At 43.2% G+C, this 21,617-nt stretch overlaps 6 protein-coding genes across 6 annotated transcripts; 2 read left to right on the forward strand and 4 right to left on the reverse strand.

Annotated features, from left to right (window-relative positions):
* Positions 1-1,142: 1,142 nt before the first annotated feature.
* On the reverse strand, positions 1,143-3,159 carry EAF01_003227 (uncharacterized protein; the record flags this gene model as incomplete). The annotated part of the gene is made up of 3 exons (XM_038911481.1): positions 1,143-1,382; positions 1,441-2,387; positions 2,448-3,159. 3 exons carry the CDS (start codon positions 3,157-3,159, stop codon positions 1,143-1,145), a joined length of 1,899 nt encoding a protein of 632 aa, XP_038772716.1.
* A 4,135-nt stretch (positions 3,160-7,294) lies between these two features.
* Positions 7,295-7,564, reverse strand: EAF01_003228 (uncharacterized protein; the record flags this gene model as incomplete). Its single annotated transcript, XM_038911482.1, has 1 exon — positions 7,295-7,564. The coding sequence occupies one exon, from the start codon at positions 7,562-7,564 to the stop codon at positions 7,295-7,297; it is 270 nt and encodes an 89-aa protein (XP_038772717.1).
* A 464-nt stretch (positions 7,565-8,028) lies between these two features.
* EAF01_003229 (uncharacterized protein) lies at positions 8,029-12,774 on the forward strand (the record flags this gene model as incomplete). The annotated part of the gene is made up of 7 exons (XM_038911483.1): positions 8,029-8,335; positions 8,519-8,789; positions 8,887-10,315; positions 10,375-10,527; positions 10,577-11,062; positions 11,119-11,577; positions 11,626-12,774. 7 exons carry the CDS (start codon positions 8,029-8,031, stop codon positions 12,772-12,774), a joined length of 4,254 nt encoding a protein of 1,417 aa, XP_038772718.1.
* A 2,218-nt stretch (positions 12,775-14,992) lies between these two features.
* EAF01_003230 (uncharacterized protein) lies at positions 14,993-17,975 on the reverse strand (the record flags this gene model as incomplete). Its single annotated transcript, XM_038911484.1, has 3 exons — positions 14,993-16,588; positions 16,821-17,090; positions 17,724-17,975. 3 exons carry the CDS (start codon positions 17,973-17,975, stop codon positions 14,993-14,995), a joined length of 2,118 nt encoding a protein of 705 aa, XP_038772719.1.
* Positions 17,976-19,918: 1,943 nt separating this feature from the next.
* EAF01_003231 (uncharacterized protein) lies at positions 19,919-20,317 on the forward strand (the record flags this gene model as incomplete). Its single annotated transcript, XM_038911485.1, has 1 exon — positions 19,919-20,317. One exon carries the CDS (start codon positions 19,919-19,921, stop codon positions 20,315-20,317), a length of 399 nt encoding a protein of 132 aa, XP_038772720.1.
* A 577-nt stretch (positions 20,318-20,894) lies between these two features.
* On the reverse strand, positions 20,895-21,617 carry EAF01_003232 (uncharacterized protein; the record flags this gene model as incomplete). The annotated part of the gene is made up of 2 exons (XM_038911486.1): positions 20,895-21,302; positions 21,421-21,617. 2 exons carry the CDS (start codon positions 21,615-21,617, stop codon positions 21,290-21,292), a joined length of 210 nt encoding a protein of 69 aa, XP_038772721.1. The 3' UTR covers positions 20,895-21,289.

The following is a 21,617-nucleotide window of genomic DNA, read 5'->3' on the forward strand; positions in this document are numbered from 1 at the left end:
AAAGGAAAGGAAAGGAAAGGAAAGGAAAGGAAAGAAAAGAAAAGAAAAGAAGATAGGGACAGATAAGGAAGTGTTATTGATGGGGTAGGAAGAGGAGAGGGGGTATGGAATCGATACTTGTAGTGGAGACTCACATGGAGATGGTGGAAGATTTGGAAGTAGGTAGTTTGAAAAGTAGGATTTTATGACTAGGAAATGAAGGTGGTTTGAGAGGAGTAAAGATATACTCTTAGCTCTTAGCTTTACATGATATCAATCCACTCAATCACTCACTCACTTACTCACTCATATCCGCACCAAGAAAATAAGAAATACCATCTCATATTATCCCATCCAGCCAAACCCTATCTAATAAAAACAAAACAAAAAACGAAAATAAAAAAACGCATCAAAGTGTATCAATCATATTTTCATTTTCATAATCATTCGTTAAAAGTATGCTTGCCTACCTGCCTGTCTGTCTGCCACCCATCAATCCATCTCCTTCCCTCTCGCATTTCAAACCATCCTCCCCATCCCTCATTCCTCAACACACATGAATAAATAAAATAGAGCAATCAAATACAATCCATTGAGAAAACACACGCAACCAAGAGGAGGAACAAAAAAGAGTAAAAGAAAAGGAAAACACAAGAAAATAAATCAATGAAGCCCATCCATCCATCCATCCATTCGTCCATCATTCCCATCCATTCTTTCCACCACTCCAGCGAGAAAATCTTGTGTATTTATCTATCTATCCATATGCACTTAGGTAAGATAACAAGAATGATCCAGGAATAGATAGAAGACACTTCCCACTCATCTCCGCAGTGAGAAACCGAATCGATCAATCGAGAAGAAATTCATTTAAAAAAAACACAGGAAGGAATGTAGAAATGTAACAGCGCCATGTGAGGAGGGAGGTGATGCTAGGTGCAAGCAAGTACAAGCGCAAATGTCATTATGTAGCAGCCGTAACGTCGTATTTTGTTTCATCTGTCGTTCGTGTCGTCGGTTCATTTCATCATATTCGTAGGGAGTTGGATTGCTTTTTCTTTCCACTTTCTCTTCTCGTGTTCGTCTGCATTCCTCTGTGCAATTTCGTTTCTTTCAATCGATCGGCTCACATTGATAATTTGATCCTAGCAATAGGAAAAGAATTACCAACGTCTGCTAGGTCTCTCGCGTCTTCTATGATCATCCCAAATGATTTCTCTCTCGATGATTCGTTCATCATCGTAGCCGCTATCTCTTTCTCTTCTTCGCTCTGCTCGCTCCCAATCATCGCGTTCTTTCTCACGACGTTCAATACGAATGCGTTCACGTTCGATTTCACGAATGCGATCTTGCCTTTCGCGGCGGACGGTTTCAGAGAGGGCAACGAGTTCTTCGACATCTTGCTAGAGGGTTGTTAGTATATTTTGCGAGGAATGTAAGCAAGGCAGGGAGAAAACTTACGTATCTGAGATATTGGAGAATGTAATAGAAGAATTCTGTTTCTTCATAATCATAACCAAGCTCCTCGATAGCTTCCTTAGCTACCAAGTCCTTGGTGATTTCAGTCCACAAATCTCCCATTCTATTCTTGGGTGGACCACGAGGTAATGGGAAGCCAACTTGGCGATCAGAGCTTTCCTCAATACGTTCGTATTCTCTTTCTCTCTCGTATGTTGGTCCACTGGCATGGCTTCGTGGTTTACGACTATTAGAGTTGGAGATATCGATGTCAATAGTGGTTGAAGATTCGCGTGGAGAAGGTGCAGCACTTTGACGCTCACGAATCTCGATATGCTCAGTAGTACGATTAGGACCTTCTCGCTCACGTTCGCGGATCTCAATTCTCTTCTCGACACGTTCAGGTTCTTCTCTCTTGCGCTCACGCTCAGGATTGAACTTGCTTCGTCGTACACCATTGAATCTCTGCCAAGTGATTTCTTGACTTCCACCCCCAACACCATCTAGTTGAATTCTCTCAGTTCCGGGAGGAACATCAACGATTGACCAATCTTTTGTGGCACCGTTAAATGCTTCACCAATAACGGCTCTTTCTTGAACCTTACGGGCATAAAAGTCGGCTTCATCTTCATCCCGAATATCGAGATTTACTCTGTCCTTATCAGGACGAGCACTCAAACTTCTTCTTCTGCTAAGATCAATACGGGTATCTCTAACACGTAGCTTATCACGCTCTTGCTCATATAAGATGGAATCATCATAATATTCTCTTCGTGGAGGAGGTGATTTAGCCTTTTCGCGACCACTGGTTTTTATTTTTGTGATATCAACTTCGGTATTGTTGCCAGAACGATAGATGTCGATTTCAGTCTTTTCGGTTTTTGGGGGTGCAGGGGTGTGGGCACGACGAGGAGGTGGGGGTGGACTTGGAGCTGGCGCTCTTTCGAAACCTTATTTATTAGTTAGTAAGGGCAAACTATAATTATCGTGGGAATGTTAGTCAAACTTACCGTGATCAATATGACGATGATGTGTAATAATTTCTCGATGAATGGGTGGTGCTCGAATAATCTCTGGCGGTGGGGTTGGTGGGGGAGATGGTGATGGAGAAGGTTCTCTTTCTCTCTCTCTTTCAACAATTCGGGTGTGAATCCTCTCAACTTGTGGTGGTGGGGAAGGGGTTCTCTCTCTTTCTCTCTCACGCTCAATGATTCTCTCACGAATGCGAACTGGGGAAGGTGCTGGAGGAGATGGTGAACGCTCCCTGAATCTTTGTCTTGTCTCTATAACTCGTGCGCGAAGTTGTGGTGGGGGTGATGGAGATCTTGGGGTTTCCTTTTCTCTCTCAACAATACGTGTTCGGATTCTCTCAGCTGGTGGAGAAGGCTCTCGTACTCCAACCTCACTTCTTACAATTCTCTCACGAAATCGTGGAGGAGAAGGAGATCTTGCTCGTCGCACAAGTGGTCCGTCATTAAATGTGTCTCTTTCGCGCTCTCTTATGACCATTTGACCTGGCTCTGATCGCGTGTAATCATCTCGTAAGAAATCCAATGAACGTCTCCGAGGTCTTTCTGGACCTCTTCTGGTACTGAAGTCAATGGTCTCTTCATGATCACGCTCTCTTACTCGAACTTGAGCTGGTGGTGGAGCTGTGCCTCGATAATAAGTATCACGCTCATCAAATTCCGTCACTCGAGACGGGGCGCCATGTCGAGACATGTTTGGTTGCTTGTGTTGTTGATTGTGTGGTCGATAGACTTATTGAAAGCGTTTGTTTGTATTTGAAATGGTGTAAGATTTGATGATTTCGAGAATACAACAACGTATGTGAGATATGAATCAGTTGGGGTATCTACCAAAAGAGTAGATGGGGTAAGTGCTGGGTAGATGTGAAACCGAAGAAGCCAAGTGAGAGAAAAATCAGAAGAAGAAGAATGACGAGGCTGGAAGATGGACGGGATTTGTATAATGGACAATGATGGTGGTGGTGGTGGTGGTGGTGGTATGGACTGAAGGTAATGGAAATGAATAGATGGGATGACGAGCTACTGGAGGGGCTTGCGTCGGTTGGGCTGATTTGGGTATCTGGAATTGGCTCGTGAATAAAGTTGAAGAGATGTGCAAGGTGTGTAAGGTGCGCAGGGTGTGTGTGGTGGTGTAAGGTTTCGATTCGTAAATCCAATCCCAGTTGATTTGCCCCGGTGCCCAGCTTGGATGGTGATGTTTGACCGGTGTATAAATGAGATAAATAAGACTCAACAAGACAAGTCTTTAATCAAGGTGGGGAGGGTGAGCGGGAAAGAGATCTGTGGTGGGTGGGTGGATGGGTTGCAATTTGGGAAAAAATGACTGTGAAGTGGGATTTTCCTCTTTTCCTTGACTTTCCTCGATGGTTGTGAATCTAGAAGCGATAGAAAGCTGAAATTGTTGGTGGGGGATTCCGCATGTAATCCGTAATAAAAATTCCAATCAATCAATCAATCAATTCAATCTATTGAAGTTGTGAATACTTTGTTGTCACAGGTTGAAATATGGAGAAGACGATGGAAATATCCTCTTTTCTTATTCCGTCTTTTTCGGTTTTTTTCCCTCTCTCTCTCTCTCTCTTCTTCTTCCCTTTGCCCTTCTTTTCCAATCTTCTCTTCCCGCAACAAGATGTGAAGTATGAAATGTAAAAGCTGGTTGACTTCCTATATCATTTGATTGGCTGGGAAAGAATACTTGGACGGGGTAAATAATGAATATTCACACAATTGAATAGAGATCAAGGTCCCGGTCGTGTTACTCGGTCCAATTCAAGTCTGATGTAATTGTGCAGATATCCACACCCTGAAGGAAGGAGTGATACTTTGGAATTTGGAGTAGTTTGGAGGTGGAATGGATTGGGTGGTTAAAATGGTAAATAACAACCACACGTCTAGGGTAGATGATTCGAGGAAAAGAAATTCGAAAAGAGATGGAAAGAAATTCGTATCGACTCGTGATATTCGTGATAACGCATGCAAAAACAAGATCGAAAATAAAAACAAGAGGTCGGTCAATGAGAAAGTATATTATGGATAGGGTAAGGTTGTTCCTTGAGTTGAGTACAATCGTTGGTTGGGTTGATGACTGTGGTTTGAGCCCAAAGTTCCTGGTGCTTTCTGACACCAAGTAACTCGAGGTGGTAGCAGGGAGAGGGAGGACGAGGACGAGGACGAGGAGGACGAGTGGTATGGAGAAGAAAAGCCAGGGAAGGAAAAGGTCATGAAGTTAATAAGACCGTCACATCAGAGAGATAGTTTTCATTCATTATAGTAAGCTTCAAGATGGGTCTGTTGGTCACTGACAGCGGCTCTACTTCCTGGCTAGAGAGGGAGGAGGTCGACTGAGAGGTCTAGTGAGCCGCCCTTCAAACCGTCCTTCAACAGCCTGCTTCCAATCTCCAATCCCAAAATGATCCAAAATAGAAGATTATTATTTGTCGCTGCTAAAATTGTGGAATTTTGGATCGAGGGGTGCAAAAGCGCTGCGCTTGAAAACCGAATTAGGTGAACATAATTGCCGCCAACATCACATCTAATTGAGGATATCTCCTATTTGAATGGTGGATAAATCCTACAACAACAGTTTTATCTTTTTACTTGCATGAACATTCCTTCGTCAGTACTTAGCTCAGAAAAGGCGTTTCAGTCCGTAGTTTGGTTGGTAGTGAAGAGAGAAAAGAGAGGCTGAGCTTCTGTTTAGACTCATGAACCATTTGTTGGTCTGGCGACCTGGGCACTCCCGCAGCGGACCACCCGTTGGACTCAGTATTGTACTGACTGGAAACTTGGAGTGGAGTACAAAAGGTTCAATTGTTGGTTACAGATACCGCCAAGGTATGGTAAATAAATAAAAAGTCCCGAGGTCTCCTCTTTACACATATGAGCCACAAACCATAGCCTACTTGCAATTTCCATCTATCGACAGCAACATCAGAGTCATAGATGGGGAGTGTTGCCTTCTCCGCTGAGGATTTGGGTTGTATCCAACGGTAAGCATTCAGTATCTACCTAGGGACAACTAGTGAGAAACATTGGCTGACTTTTTGATTCATTGACTTTTGAGTCGTATGTCTCTTCTTCTTCTCTCGTGCTCGGTTCTTGTGATAGCAGAGTGTGATGTGATGTTGACGGATTCGGGTGGGGTCTAGAATTCAAATATACTTGGTTTCGTCGCTTGCTGACCATGAGAATGAGAAGAGATGACCGCTCTCTACTTCAGATGAAAGTCAAGATTTTGTCTTGAGTGTTGCAATTTTATTTTGGAGTTTTCTTTTGTCGACATGAAACATTTATCCTCATGACTTGAATACTTTTGGTGCCGTCGAACGGAGAGTTGGCTCAGAGGCTAGGTTCTTCATAAACTTTGAGGTTACACCTGCCGAGTAGGAGTACTTTGCTTGAACGTAACTTTTTGAATTTGAGATTCGCCAGCTAGATTGGATTGAATACCTGGCACAGTACTCAAGATACCTACACACACATTGACTTGTATGACAGAGGGTCGAATACGATTGGAAGCTGTAAGGCTCAATAACGGTAATTGGGGTACTGAGGCTCCGTTGATATATCTGGAGCCTAGCGATAACTTGGCTTGCAGCAGAGGAGATGGACGGATCATCGTTAGGAGTTCACTGTGCATAATAGGTAGGGGTACTAGGCAGGTAGCTCTTGAGGAAGAATCAAGTTGGTAAATTGACAAGTTAATGAGCAATGAGCCATTTAAGAAGATCATGATCTTCTATTGCGGTTCCATGACAGAAGTATCCATAAAGGGGTAAGTGGAAGAAAGTAGGAGGTATCTACTAGGTAGGTATGGATTATCGAATAGATTCAAAATCGATCAAAGCAATCCTCGACATATTGAAAGCCCTTTCTTCTCGAATCTGGAAGCGTAAAAGACTGTTGAGATTCCAAATACGAAGCAGGACATTGAAGATCTTTATGAAGAAAGAAGCCAAGATTAAAAGGTTAGATGATTGTCGAAACTTTAGCCTGCAAGTTCTTTGGATTGGTAACCATCAAGGACAGTCTACCCTCGAACTATCTAGACACTCGAGTATATATGAAAATGATTAAGTTTTTTTCTTTTTTTTTTCTTGCTAATCCATCTGTCAAAGCTAAAGTAGGTAGGTAGGTACTAAGTTTTTTGACAAGATAAACAAACTACTTACTAGTATCTACCGGTAGAGATAGCACCTAATCCGTTCAAGATATACCCCTCCATACCTCTCTAATACTAGTCGATTTACCTACCGCTATAGACTTTTTCCGACTTTTGAGATCTAACTGCCCTCCGATCAAAGCTTGAAATAGGAAGCTTCGACTATATGTGACGAGACCGTATTATTAGATCCTTTGAAGATCGGGCTGATGGGTATCGAGCTGAAGATCTACTAACATTGGCAGATGTTGGGTTGGCATTACAAGTACCCAACAGTAGAACCTGAAATAGGAACCCCCCCATAAGGCTGCCCCTCTATTGTACGATGTGGTAGAATATTGTGATGCGAGATAAAATCGGGGATTTGGATGGATGAATTACGATAGAGTGGATTGATTTGTTATAGTGTTGTGAAATGGTAGCAGGTGTTCGCTTTTTCGACAAACTTATCTACCTACCTAGGTAGAGGGGCTGCTGTGCTACGAGTTATGAGTATCGGATGGATGGACTACCCACAATATCAATGATGAATTGGGAATGAATTGGAGTGAATGACGAATTGAATAAATGTAGTAGATGAATTGGTTCCAACCTTTCCATCTATGCATCTATGCATCCATCTACTACAGTTCTCATTCGGTAAGTAGACTAGAGGGACCTAGGTAGATCAAGTGGCTCCATCTTCATCTTCATCTCCATCTTCGTCTTCATCTTCATCTTCATCTTCATCTTCATCTCCATCTCCATCTCCATCTCCATCTCCATCTCCATCTCCATCTCCATCTCCATCTCCATCTCCATCTCCATCTCCATCTCCATCTCCATCTCCATCTCCATCTTCATCTTCATCTCCATCTCCATCTTCATCTCCAGTTTCCCCTCGCCCCCTCCCCGCCCTGGTGGTCCCTCTCTCTAATCGATAAGAGTGTTCCTGCATTCGTTTGGTGGGGTTTGTCTCTCAACCCAAACCCTAACCAGCAACGCGACCGTACTAGAAAAGGTTAATCACTAGCTAGAGACCTACTATAATTCCCTACTAATCTCTAAATCACCCCAAAACTCCACTACAACTCCACAACTCTCTATGTCATCGACTCAACTCTCTCGATAATTTTCCTTCATCTCGAATCTCAAAACTCTAGATCATCTCAATATCTTCAATCTTTTCGCCCCATCTCTCCCTTCTTTTCTTTCCTTCATATTCCTTCTTTTTCAGTTTTCTTGAAAATACATAATGTTCTATTAATTGGTAACTTGTACTACAAAAACATACGGCTTCCCACCTACCGTATGGTCTCGCGGGTAATCGCATAAATTACCTACCAACTGTTTTGAAAAGCATTTCAGTGCATTGCACTTTTCAACAAATTCTCCGACACATTAGGGAGTCCCGCATTCACCATGACACAGCAATCTTCATCGCCTGCTGATTCTCTTGCAGCCATTGCAACTCTTACGGATGAGATAACCCTCCAGCAGGTTTATCTGGTTTCCTTGAACGATTCCTCGGGAGATCAATCGGCGCGCAAAGCAGAAATCGAGGCTGAGATTGCCATTCTGAAAAGGGAACTTTCCACCCTTCATGCTTCCTCCGCTCACGCTCAAGCATCTTCTACTTCTTACAATAACTCCTACATACGCCCATCCGATATAACTCGTTCGAAAATGAATAGCGCGGTCGGGCGAGGAAGCAATGCTGCCTATCAATGTTGGTCTCCTCACCCTGATTCATTTCCTTCAGATACGAGGCTACGGAAATCGTATTCACTCCGTTTCCTCATCCGCCTTCGAAGTTTTTTCTCCTAGTGTTGAGAAAAAGTTTCTACATTTTGTTCATACTTCTCTCAAGATCGCAACCCAAATTTGACAATCAAAACTAACTTCCCTGTAGTCAAAGAAGAAGGCGAGCCAATGGGATCATTGTCCTCCACAGCTTCAACACCTGGCTCTAGAGCCTCGATGGTTGGTTCTGGCCCACATCGAGCTGACCTTCCTACTCGAAAGCGTACTCTTAGCAAACATTTAGATACGACTTTCCCTTTCGAAAAAATCAAATCTCGGCGAACAACACCGAGTCCTTTTGCGACAGGTGCAACAACTCCTTCGGGAAGCTCAGGGTATGGTTTTAATGCAGATGGTGATGGATACTTTGACCTCACTATGTTCGTCCCTCAATCTATCATCAAAAATTGATCCCATAGTTCCTTCGTCAATGTTCAACCAGAAGTGAACGCATATGCTAATTTTTCTAACTCTTAGGGACGATGACATGATCATGTTCGATCCCACCTTTACCGAACGTCAGAAGCAGGAAGTACAAAAATTTGAAAGGGAGAGGCAAGATGCAGAGTTTGCTAATAGCCTTGCAAACTCAAATAGCCCCGTCTCCAACACACCAATCGCTAGCTCCAAGCCTTCCGCTTTCAGTAGGTTGTTCGGAGGTCATTCGGGAAGCGTCTCACAAGCTTCTGCCTCTCGCGACATTCAAACTGCCAAGTCCTCCGCGATGTCAAACACTTGCAGCATTCATAACAGCGGTTCCTCAAGTAGAAGTCTTCCATGGAAAAAGGGGTCAAGTGCTAGTTTCACGGACGGACCACAAACATCGCCTTATGCTCAACCTTCACCGTCAGGGTTCGTTAGCTGGGGTTCTGGTGGCACTACAGTCAATGCCGAACCACGAACATCTTCTTATGCTCAGCCTTCACCTTCGGGGTTCGTTGGCTGGGGTTCTGGCGATACTTCAGGTATGCACCAGGAACGATCTTTTACTGCTACGAACTCCAATCTTATGCCATTTCCAGAATTGACGATGCCTGGTACCTACATTGATGATGCGGCTAGTGATTCGTCGCTTGAAATCATCGACCCTTCCGCTTTCAAGGATAACGGTCGTCAGAAAGCCACAACTTCGAGGACTACCCACTATTATGGTCATCCAGGTCCAATTTATTCATCAGAAACCCGCGCTTTGGGAGATATTGCTATTGGTCGTTCAAACACCAGCTTACAGGGTGTTGCATCTTTGCCTAGTTGGGCAGAAAACTCTCCAAGTGTGATGGGAAATCCAAATGGAAATATCAGTGATGCCTCGGCTTGGATGACAGGAAATGATGCTATTGGAATGAATCATGAAAGTCGAGTAGGAGAGCAGAATAGTCATTCAGCCCCGTGGCAGAGAGATCAACCATTTAGTCCCTACAATGGAATCAACTCTGACTACAAAGATTTTCCCATGAATGGCACACCTTCTGCCATGGCTTACGATAACACAAACCCTTCTGATGCATACCTCATCGGTTACTCCCGTTCAACAATGCCTCTGACTGTTCCAGGATCAGTAACTGGAAGTATGCATATTTCTCATCCACAAAACAGCATGCATGGGCCAGGCCCGGGTTTCAACATCGATTCTATGTCAGGACACAGTATGGGTTCAACTAATTTTAATTCCTTACGAGGCATGGTTAGAATTAGAGGCAATATTTCAGACGTTGAATCGAATCTTGGCTTTCCATCTCCCTCGTTCGCGTATACCCCTCAGATGACAGAACGAATGGAACATGTCATCAATGATCCTAGAAAAACTGAACAAGAGATCAAAGATCTGTTGGATAATATCAAAGCCGAGATTGAGATTCCGTTAGAAGACCGAGAGGGAACACCTGAAGGATTGAGATATCCGTTGGTTAGTTGAGAGCCAGTTCGATTAGATTTTGTGACGATTTTTTGCTAACTCGTAATCAGTATGAGCACCAAAAAATTGCTTTAACATGGTTGAAACAAATGGAGGAGGGCAGTAACAAGGGGGGTATCTTAGCAGATGATATGGGTCTAGGCAAGACAATCAGTACTTTGTCACTTATTTTGTCACGACCGTCAACCGACCGCACGTGCAAGGTATGTTTTCTTCGACGATATGACATTACTGTCTTCTGATATTATCTAGACTACACTTATCGTCGCGCCTGTTGCACTTCTTCGCCAGTGGAATGGCGAAATAGTTTCGAAGACATTGCCGACGCATAAACCCAGCATCTACATGGCTCATGGAAACAAGAGAGCTACTTGGGATGATCTCCGACAATATGATGTAGTCCTTACAACTTACGGGACTTTGGCTGCGGAGTACAATCGGCTTTTAAAATTCGAAGAAGAATGCAGACAAAACGGTATCACGGATCCTGACCCAAAACACATGGCCAAGGATTTCCCGCTTTTGGGTCCTAAGAGCAGATTTTATCGTGTGATTCTCGATGAAGCACAGAGCATCAAGAACAAAGCCACCAAATCAGCCGCTTCGGCTTGTAGACTAAGAGCGCTGACTAGATTTTGCCTTACCGGCACACCAATGATGAACAACATTACCGAGCTTTATTCGTTGATCAAATTTCTGCGCATTCGACCTTACAGCAATTGGTCTGCCTTTATAAAGGTATGTGTATCCAGTATATCTTATTTATGAAGAAACTACTTTGCTAACAACGATAGGATTTCGGCTGCCTCTCTAAAGGAGGTTCACATTCAGAAGAATATCTCAAAAAGACCATGCAACGTCTACAAGGTGTGCTGAAGGCGATTCTACTCCGTCGGACGAAGAAATCTCAAATTGATGGAAAACCGATTATCAACTTACCACCAAGATATGAACATATTGATCATGTTGTTTTTAGCAAAGACGAGCAGGAATTTTATCAAGCTCTTAAGGATAAGACTCAACTTCAATTCAACAAGTACAGAAAGGCTGGAACGGTTGGAAAGAATTACTCAAATATCCTTGTTTTGCTACTTCGTCTTAGACAATGTTGTTGCCATCCGCATCTGATTATTGATCTTGAAGAAGCCGCAGCGGGCTCGGCAGAGCTCACAGAGGAACAGATGATTGATCGCGCATTAGCCCTTGAACCAGATGTTGTCTCGAGACTACTTGCTGCAGATGGAGGATTCGAAGTAAGTTTATTAGTATGTATTTTGAATTATCTTTACTAATATTCCAAGTGTAATATCTGCTACGATGCAACTCCGAATCCCAGTATCATCATCCCTTGTGGACACGATAATTGTCACGATTGTTTGATGGCGTTATCCGAGCAGGCCAAGCAGGCCGCGCGAGGCGATGATGATGGCGCCCCGGCCCTCAAATGTCCGAGTTGTCGTGGAAAGCTCGACATGGCGAATCTTATCGACTACAGAATTTTCAAGAAGGCATATATGCCATCGTCGGAAGTCAAGGAGGAAGAGATTGTCGACGATGCCGTTGAAAGTAGTGATGACAGTAACAGCGACACCGAATCCGAATCCGAATCCGACTCTGATACCATATCTGATGATGTTGACGAAAATGGAAATTTAGACGGTTTTGTAGTCCCTGATGAGATTGAGGATGATGAAGCTGAGCAAGGTGACGATGAAATTGATTTAGCATCGAGGGTTCCTAAGTCCAATTCAAAGTCCAATCCAACATCGAAGTCCAAATCTAAGACAAAGGCAAAGGAAAATAAGGGCAAAGGAAAGGAGGTTGAAAAGCAGAAGCAACATCTTTCAATTGCCATGATGAAGAAAGAGGCTTCTAGATCTATTGCGGGTCATAAGAAGTACATGAGATATCTTCGAAAGAATTGGCAATCATCTGGAAAAGCCGACAAATGCGTCGAACTTCTTGAAAATTTCCAAAACGAAGGTGAAAAGACAATTATCTTCAGTCAGTTTGTGACATTTCTCGACCTCCTCCAGGTGCCCATCGGAGAGAAGGGTTGGAAGTGCGAGCGCTACGATGGAAGTATGAATTCCAAACGTCGAGACGAGGCAATCAAGCGATTCCAGGACAAATCGGATTGTAATATCATGCTCATTTCTCTCAAGGCCGGTAATGCAGGACTCAACCTAACCGCAGCATCTCGAGTTATTATTCTCGACCCATTCTGGAATCCATTCATTGAGATGCAAGCAGTCGATCGTGCTTATCGCATTGGTCAGATGAAAACAGTTCAGGTTCATCGTATTTTAGTACAAGAAACAGTTGAGGATCGTATCATGGAGTTACAACAACAGAAAAAGAGCTTGGTAGAGTCCGCACTTGACGAAGGTGCTATGAAGAGCGTAGGGAGACTTGATGAGAAGCAACTGGCTTTTCTTTTCGGTGTCTGATACATTCGAATACGCTTTTCTCGACTCTCATACGTGCTCAATCGCTTTTTTGAAATGGGTTGTATAATAATTATGAGGCGTTTTGAGAAACTCACGATTACGATTTGGCTGGTCCCATTCCTTTCTTTGCACACATTGGCATGACAAGCAGAATAAAACATTGCGAAATCTTGGGCTGGGTTGGAACGAAATGGGATGGGATGGGATGGGATGGGATAGATAGTTTTGTGCATTGCATGGGGGAAAATGTGGTCTGGGATTGTTCTTTTGTTTGCTCGCTTTTGTCGGATATTGATACCCTATCACCATGGCGTTTTTTCAAAGGGTCTGGATGGATGGAATTACGATGTATTACGAGCGGTGGGAAATGAATTCAGCATGTTCTATTTTTCACAACATCTGTGATCTTGTTAATTTCTTTAGTTTGTTAAAGGGAGTTGTTGACGAGGTGCGTAAAATTAGTGGGGGTTGGGATTAGATCGGTGATGGAGATGTGTATTAGTGTGGTTGAGAGCTGGAGTTGGAGGGGAGAAGTCTGAGAAACTGGAGATGAGATACTAGATTAAGGATGAAGGATTCATAGATGGCTGTTTTTAGATTCTGCTCGGGTAGGGAAGAGAGGGGAAGAGAGGGGAAGAGAGGGGAAGAGAGGGGAAGAGAGGGGAAGAGAGGGGAAGCGAGGGGAAGCGAGGGGAAGAGGGGACAGAAAATAAGAGATACAGTACAGTACAATACAATACAATGCATACAAATAGTCACGCGCATACTACAGTCGTATATCACAGCGATAAATGTGATTAGATGACGTAGGATTTCGTTCTCTTGTTGACTTTATTCGATTCGACGTCTTGAGTTGTGCTGTTATATGATATACTAGGTAATTAGCAACTCGAACTAAAAATTAGAAGATGTAGCATGCAACTTGGACGATCAGATTACCTAGATTGGGTAGCGTAGGCCATAGGATACCTGGGTAAACTCCAAGCAAGCTTCCAGTTAGCAATCAAGGTCAGATCATACATCATACATCATACTTTCTTGTGTTTGTTTGATGGAAGTATATATTAGAACTTTTGTCTATCTATGTGCATGCCAATTTCATTTCATTTCATTTCATTGTAGATAGATAGGCAGGTAGATAGGTAGGTGGGTAGCTTAGGTACTCAACTCAACTCAACCACTAACCCATCCATCCGTCTGTCTATTCAACAATCATATTACATTAACCCCATCATTAATCGAAAAGATCTTCTTTTCTTCTCCCCTCCACCCTTCTCTTGTTTGCCCGCCTTCCTTCCTTTCCTCATCCCCCTTCCCTCGCCTCACCGCACTTCACTACACCATTACCACCCTTCCGAATACCCCTCGAATATCCATCCACACACCTTTCGTTCCCATCCCCGAAGCGAGCCCCATTCCCAAGAGAAACTCATAAAAGCAAGAAAAGAGAATAAGTAAACGCCATGAAGAATCCTCCTTTCCCCTGTCTCCCAAAAATAAAATATGATACGCATACATAGGGTATAATGCATTTGACCATCCCAAACCAACCCATCCCATCCGACCATCCATCCATTCTTCCAGACTGCTGTAGCTAGCTAATTATTCATTTACTTAGTTAGCCATTATGAACAACAACACATGCAGATATCAATATAAAATGCAAAAAATTAGCAGCAACCAGATCAAGAAGTCCTCCAGCTTCAGCAGATGAAAGAGTAGGGATCCATTCTGTTCTTTCCTGTCTTCTTTCTTTTCGTTTCCGTTTCGCTCCTTCCAAGTCGTAGTACGTATGGTGACGAAATAGGAACAATACGATATGCGTAGAAGGTAAGCAATTGAGCATATATGCATGTAGCTGAATGACCTTAGTCCAAAAATTGAAGATGCACATCATCTGTATATGTGGACGCAAAAGTGCTGTAACGCCACGATAACGCCATTTCGAGTGTTTGAAAAAGCTAATCATTGCTGTCGATTTGATACGGTTGAAGTTACTGCGCCTACAATTTTTGCGCCAACTTCGAACACCCATTGCTCATGCTGATTCCCACGCTGATCCCAATGCTGATTTCCATGCTGCTAGTGTCGAGTATAATTGTTGTGTATTCCAGAGTTTGTGTGGCCATGAATGTCTTCCGGAAGTGTGGTATAGTGTAGTCGTCTCAAAAGGACAACAGAAATATTAGACATCTATTCACATGCATGTTTATAATGCTCAGATGAGGAAAGAATAGAATCCCATTGCGCCAAATAGCGACAAGATTCCGAAATCTAATCTTGCTACCGGAATCGCAAAAGATTTGCTAGGACTAGGTGTAGCAGTGGCAGTGAAAAGACCTGTGAGAATTTCTGTAGTGGTGGTAACCGAGGCAGGCTTAGCAGTTCCAGAACCTGATGATGTTATAGTACTAGTAGGAGCACTGTAATCTGAGGAATCACTATAAAGTACTCCATCGATAATCGCCCCCTTCCCAGCAATGATCATCTGACGTTCATCTTCCGTACATGTTCCGGGAATATTGCGAAGGTAGCATGTATTTGTTGGGGATGGTGGGAGACTTGTAGTATGAGTGGCATTCAGGGGACCAGTGGTATTGTAGACTGATGAATTGATGGTTTCTCCCGTTGAGAGAGAGGTGCCCATTATGATTCGGGCAAAAACTTGGAAAGCGGTCTCGGGTTGGTAGGCCGGGATACTGTGACCTGCGTCGTATATGCGACTGAAGGAGAGATTTCCAAATTGTCTCACAACACCCCCAATATAAGAATTATTAGTTATGATAGGAGCGTAGCCAGCGGCTGGAAACTTGGAGGCATATTCAGAAGAAACCTGTTTTGCAACAGCTAAAGATATAGCTTCGCCACCAAGCCAATTACAAATGTAATCCCTATCACCGTACATCAACCCAACATGAATTCCAGAATTTACGAGCGCAGCTATTTCTGGCACGTAAGATTTACGCTCGTAGTCGCCGGTGGATGTGAAAGCAGCAACAACTTGCAGATTTGTCTCGGTGTAATTGACTGGTGAACCAATAGCAGATTGAAATTCAGCAGTATTGAGATACTCAAGGTATGTACTTGGTGGAAATGAATCAGGAAGATTATGGGAAATATCGTACACACTTCTTCCAGCGTCATAATATGGTTCCAGCACGTTCGTTAAACAACTGTTATATGCATTGGAACAAGCACTGTTAACACTTGAGACATTGCCCTCATTTGTAGGGTCCTGACTTTCTACAGCGGTTCGACATTGTGTAATTAGGTCCTTGCAGCCGCCAGAAGCGTAAAAGTTGGCAGTCGCCAATTTTGCCCTTGTAGGATTGATAGCACTGAGGCCGAAGGTATTATTGACAGCAAAATTAGGATAATAAGGGGCTTGAATCAAGTCATCCACACAACCATTGACTATTCCTAGTGATTTAAGTTTGATGTCAATGGTTGTGCTTTGAGATAACGTGCCGTTTGCACGCTTCTCGTTCTGCTTTTCCCAAAGGGTTGCGAAAGATGGGCCATATTTTCCGCCATAACTCTCTGCGAACAAGTGAACGTTCACAGCAGAACTGTTACTTGGAGCATATTGTGGAAAGGCACCAAGGAATCCTTGAAGCATGTGCCATATGGCCATCCCTGCTATCTCAGTAGTATTGGCCGTATTATTGACATTCAGGGAGCTAAACGTTCCATTTAAAAATGTATCCGCCGGCTGCGAATTTGGGAGAGTCTGCTGTGGAGTATATAGATCGGACGTGAGAAGGTCGAGAGAGCAATTAGTAGGCGTATCATATGAAAATCCAACTTGGTTGGGCTACAGATGTAAACGTCAGCTTGTGGAAGTAGGTATGGCGCGTTCATGAGCAGAACAGTGGCATTTGGCTAACATTCTCGTGAACAACTGGACAGTGTAAAGCCTAGTAAACTGGAACGGATGTCCATGTATTCCAATTGAGATCGAGTATCTCGATTGGTACAAGATAACCTCGAGAGGTGCGCATTGAAAGAACCACCAAGCAGAGAAACAAACTTAAGATGCTGCATACCTGATCAATATATAGCATATTGGAAGCTCTATCCCAGCCCCAATCCCTAGCTTCCGTCGCAAACTTCCCCTGTGCTACTTCAATAACCTCACAAGGACCATTTTCATTGAAAAGTCCAATCATCGAGCTAGAGCCTGGCCCTCCATTTAACCATATCGTAAGTTGATCTGTCGGATCTCTCGCAGAGATAAACCAAAAGAATGTGTTCGTCGCATAACTGCCCGGTATATTAACCCAACCTGTATATTGTTCTTGAGAATCGAAAACCGTCTGGCAGGTGCCTGTTGGTGGTGTTTTGTAAGAGATGGTGATATTCCCATCGACTGGGGACGTTATTCTCGTGAGGTTTGAAATAGGTGGATATTGAGCGAATGTGAGGGGCAGAAGCACCGAAAGAAAGAAGGAGTAACGCATGATGGTTCACTCATGTTTTGACCAAGATCGGAGGAAAGAGAGTCGAATAAATGAAAGTCTTCAAGTGAAGTTGTTGATTCTACGGTAATCCTACGAGAAAATGTATTGGCTTAGCCCCCAAGCGACGTCTTCATGCAAGGGTCAAAGGCTGCTGTGCCTCGTATCTTTTGTGGTTTTTGATGAAATTTTACAATTATTCATCGACGATCGCTTTTTATCACGTTGTTCTTTCATCAATTCAGTTGATAAGAATAACAATATAATGTGAGGCAATATTGAGAGGTGTATAAATCGAAGAGACTCGAGAAGCATTATATGCATTGTCACATTCTCAAACGCGCGCGCATTCTTCTCCAAAATTCATTCCTTCTTCAACAATTTGCGCGCCAGTTACGAGTCAATTCTTTATTTAGCTTTTCCCCTCCTTAACGGTTGATGTACGAAATACTTAGTAAGAACCTGTGTACGATGGTGGATGGACAAGCTAACCTTAGTATGATTGTTACGGACTCCGGAGAGAAGAGAGATCAAGAGAGCCACCCATTTCTCTCCGCTTGTGGGTGGTCCTGCATTGTACTTTGGTGGTGCCACATCTCTTTCTGCTCTCTTAATTGGATGTGTGGATTGATCAGCTCCAAGACCGTTGACTATTGGATCTGGATCGATGGCTATAATCAATGCTTTGCAACGCTTGATAAGTGCACCCTTAGGTCTTTCGCGAAGAATTGATGTACACTTCATTGGGGTCACTAGGAAGTCGAAAATACAAAGTGGTTGATAATATAACAGAAGCATGCTATATTGCCAAGTTCATTGCAATCACTTGGATCAATCACGACCCGATTTTGGGTTTACAAGCCTCCACCGATCTCTTAGCATACAGTCATGTGTGAGCACAGCTCTTTGCAACACTCTGCCACTATCTCAAGGAGGGCTCAACACTTTCAATAAGCTGCAATCTAGTTTCTAGCTCTATCAACGATCAGAGTTTCAGAGTTTCAGAGTCTTGTTCTGATAGATAAGGCACAAATCATGGGTCACCCAGTCCCGTCCCGCCCGCTGTCCACTATTGAATGTCGTTACTCGGATCAGGCCCGTACTTGTGATTTGTGGTCTTTGAGGTAATTACATCTCTATATTGACATGCCTTTCTTTTTGTATGTATATGCTAGTCTCAGCTATCAATGGCGGTGTCTGCCTTCCCATGCAGGCGATAAGATCTTTCATTATACATCTTAGTTTCGTGTGGAGACAAATTCTTGTGAAGAATAGAGCATGGCACTAATTACTGGGTAGTTCCAGGGGAATGGGGTTTCTGGAACTTAAAGTGATAGTTTTGATCTAGTCAAATGTTGTCTAGTATGTCTTCAAATTAGTAGCCTCAGCATATTCTCACCAGCCATTACCTTTTGCTTGCACACAATTGGTGATGTATATATGTAAGACATGGCGATGTGAACACAATCAATCCTCAAGACGAATTGCATGTTCAGCTAGCGCCGTAACTTATTCACGTCTTCCTTCTGAAGCTTTACAAGTCAACAACTGGGTGCTAGACTTGATTGACGGTATGATAATTTGCATTTTAAGTTCTTCATTGTGTTCTTTTTGCTTCAGAGTATCTCGTTTTGAGGAAAAATTGGGAGAACTTGACATGTTCGAGTGTCTCCAAAGCGTGATGGTCCCGTCGATGAAAACCTCTTATGGTCATCTATGCAGATTGCTTTCTGGCCCACCGACGAGATGATTTCTTTCGTATCATCATCAATTGTTTGAGTTATCTTTCAGAAGATGATTCACGACCCTCAAAGGCAATGATATCGAAGCTGCTGTCGCTACGTCATTAGAGGTGCTGTCAGTCATAAGGGTGACATTTATACAAGACCCTGGCAATATCATGTGAGGGGCTCATGATGCCCAGTCGAGGTCTTCTCATACTCTAAGATCTAATGGATAGCTCGAGCGATTGGCTTTGAAAGAGAACATTGGATTTCTATTTGGTTGTCAACACTACCTGGTCGGAAAGTAAATTCTTACGTCTGAAGTAACTACCGAGGGGATCGAACAAATCCTCGAGCTTTGGATTATCGATTCAGTCATGAACAATCCGAATTACATATTTTGAACCACTGGAGTCATCTCTATGAGATTTAAATTGACTATGAGTCCAGCCAAAACGAGTCGCAATACTCATATGACTGATTCGCTGATCGTGGACTCATCACGGCGTAAGTCTTGTTTTTTTGTCTATTTATTTTGGTCCATGTTCCGTTCTCTTCATAGTTTCATTCTTTGCCAGCATCTATTCAGCAAGCACCTTTTGGTAAGTAAGCTTCTTCGCCCCGTATTTTCGATGGAGTAGAGAACTGAACTTGTTAGAAAAATCACAGCACAGCACAGCATCCCACGCAATACAAACGCTGCACTCAGAAATTCCTATTCTAGCCCGGCGACGGATTGGATCAATACAATATCTTAAATCGATACTCCCCGATATAAATTATACATCAACGCCATATCTGAACTAGTCAGCCTACTCTTCCACGACTCCTTGGAAATATAGTGCCATCACACTGTTTTCAGCGCTGCTTCGCTCTCTATATCCATATTCTCACACTGCAAGATCTCGAACATCACCTCGCCCCCGACTCTCTACCTCCTACTACCTAGGGAAATCAGAAAACATGGGTTTCCTCTGGAGCTCAAGAAATGATAAAAATTCGCGTCCACCAGTTCCAACAGACAAAAAACTCAAGAGCTCGAACAAATCAGTGCAGCAGGCAGCCAAATCTAAGGAGAACACTAAGCACGCAACGGCGGGTGCCAGTGGTGGTGAACAGAAGGGAGATCGTAGTACTAATGGTACAGATGCCAGTCGTAACAGCTTTTATGAAAATAATAGCACTGAAAACAAAGGTAAGAGCTGTTATTCTAGTTACGACACTAGTGAACACCCCGGTAATGAGGAGCGGAACTGCTACGAAGCTAGAGCCCATGAGCGAGGGAAGCAGGAAAGGGCAAAAGAGGCGAGAAGGAAGCAGATGGGATACGGTAGCGAGAGTTCTAGAAGTTGGTCTGGGTAAGAATCATAAGTACGATAATGGACGTTGAGTATTGTAATCAAAGGTGTGGGAGGGAGCAACGATTATTGAACAGTGTCGGATAGTGATTACATGATGTATCTAGCGTCGAGGGTCGAGCCGGACTAGGCAGATTTGAACGATTGGAGGAATATATGCATGGCTTTTTAAGATCCGACTTGCAGAACTGTGATGCAACGCAACGTGAACAAGGAACCCTCTCGATCATATACAATGAGTACACAAAAGGTGCATTCTTTCTTTCACGTTCCAGACTCAATCACCAACCATTGCATATCATGACTTATCCGCCAACAATAAAGAACATGAATCATGATTTAGCACATCATGATTCATCCCCCACAAACTATCACATACCTATGCAATGTCGACCCTCTATCCTCGGCATGAACGCGAGTAAGACATGTGATTACGATAATATGTGAGATGTATTCCATACAAGTAGATGGCATGACACGAGTGAGTACATACTCAGCCATGGCCTGCAGATTGAGGTATGGTTCGCATTGGGGATCGTCAAATACATGCGATTATACGGTATAGTGTTGTGTATGATGGGAGCTTGTTCTCCGTGTGAATGTATTGACATTTTTATAGAGGAATGATTTTACGGGATAAATGCGTTGATGCTATATCATCCAGTCCAGAGATGGAGGAGGTGTGAAGACTCATTATCAATTTAGCATTAATTGACTGAGAGTGATTTCGTAAAAATTGTAGTCAAGAGATCTCAAGTCAAAATCTATCTCTATATCGAGTTTTCCGTGAGCTTAGAAGTTCAAGCTGGCTACACATTCATTCTTCAGAGTGATTGTGTAGTTCATAGTATAGCAAAATTTTAACGTCATGCCATGCCATGCTATGCCATCGACCCCAAAACACACTCTTGAAAAATACAACAAGTGCAATACAGGCACTAAGCCCCTCCAAACTCATCGACAGTATATAGTCTCCTCAAACATCCAAACTACTCATCATCAACGAAAATCAGATTCATTTTAACTATTGTTATTACACATAAATATACATACCTACACATAAACACCTCCCAATTTCCTCATTTCTCAAGTCCAAAATGCACTTACCTCGATCTCAATCTTAGTCTCAGCCTCCGTTCATAACCACCATTACCAACACCATTATCATCATCGTCACTATCGACATCACCAACGCCAAAACCCAATCTTCCATCTTTCCCTTGTCTCCCCTCAATCACCAATCCCCAATTCCCAATCCCCAATCCCCAATTCCCAATCCCCAATTCCCAATTCCCAGTTCCCAT

This window comes from Botrytis porri, assembly GCF_014898465.1.
Source record: "Botrytis porri strain MUCL 3234 chromosome Unknown BPOR_004, whole genome shotgun sequence".
NCBI lineage: Eukaryota > Fungi > Ascomycota > Leotiomycetes > Helotiales > Sclerotiniaceae > Botrytis > Botrytis porri.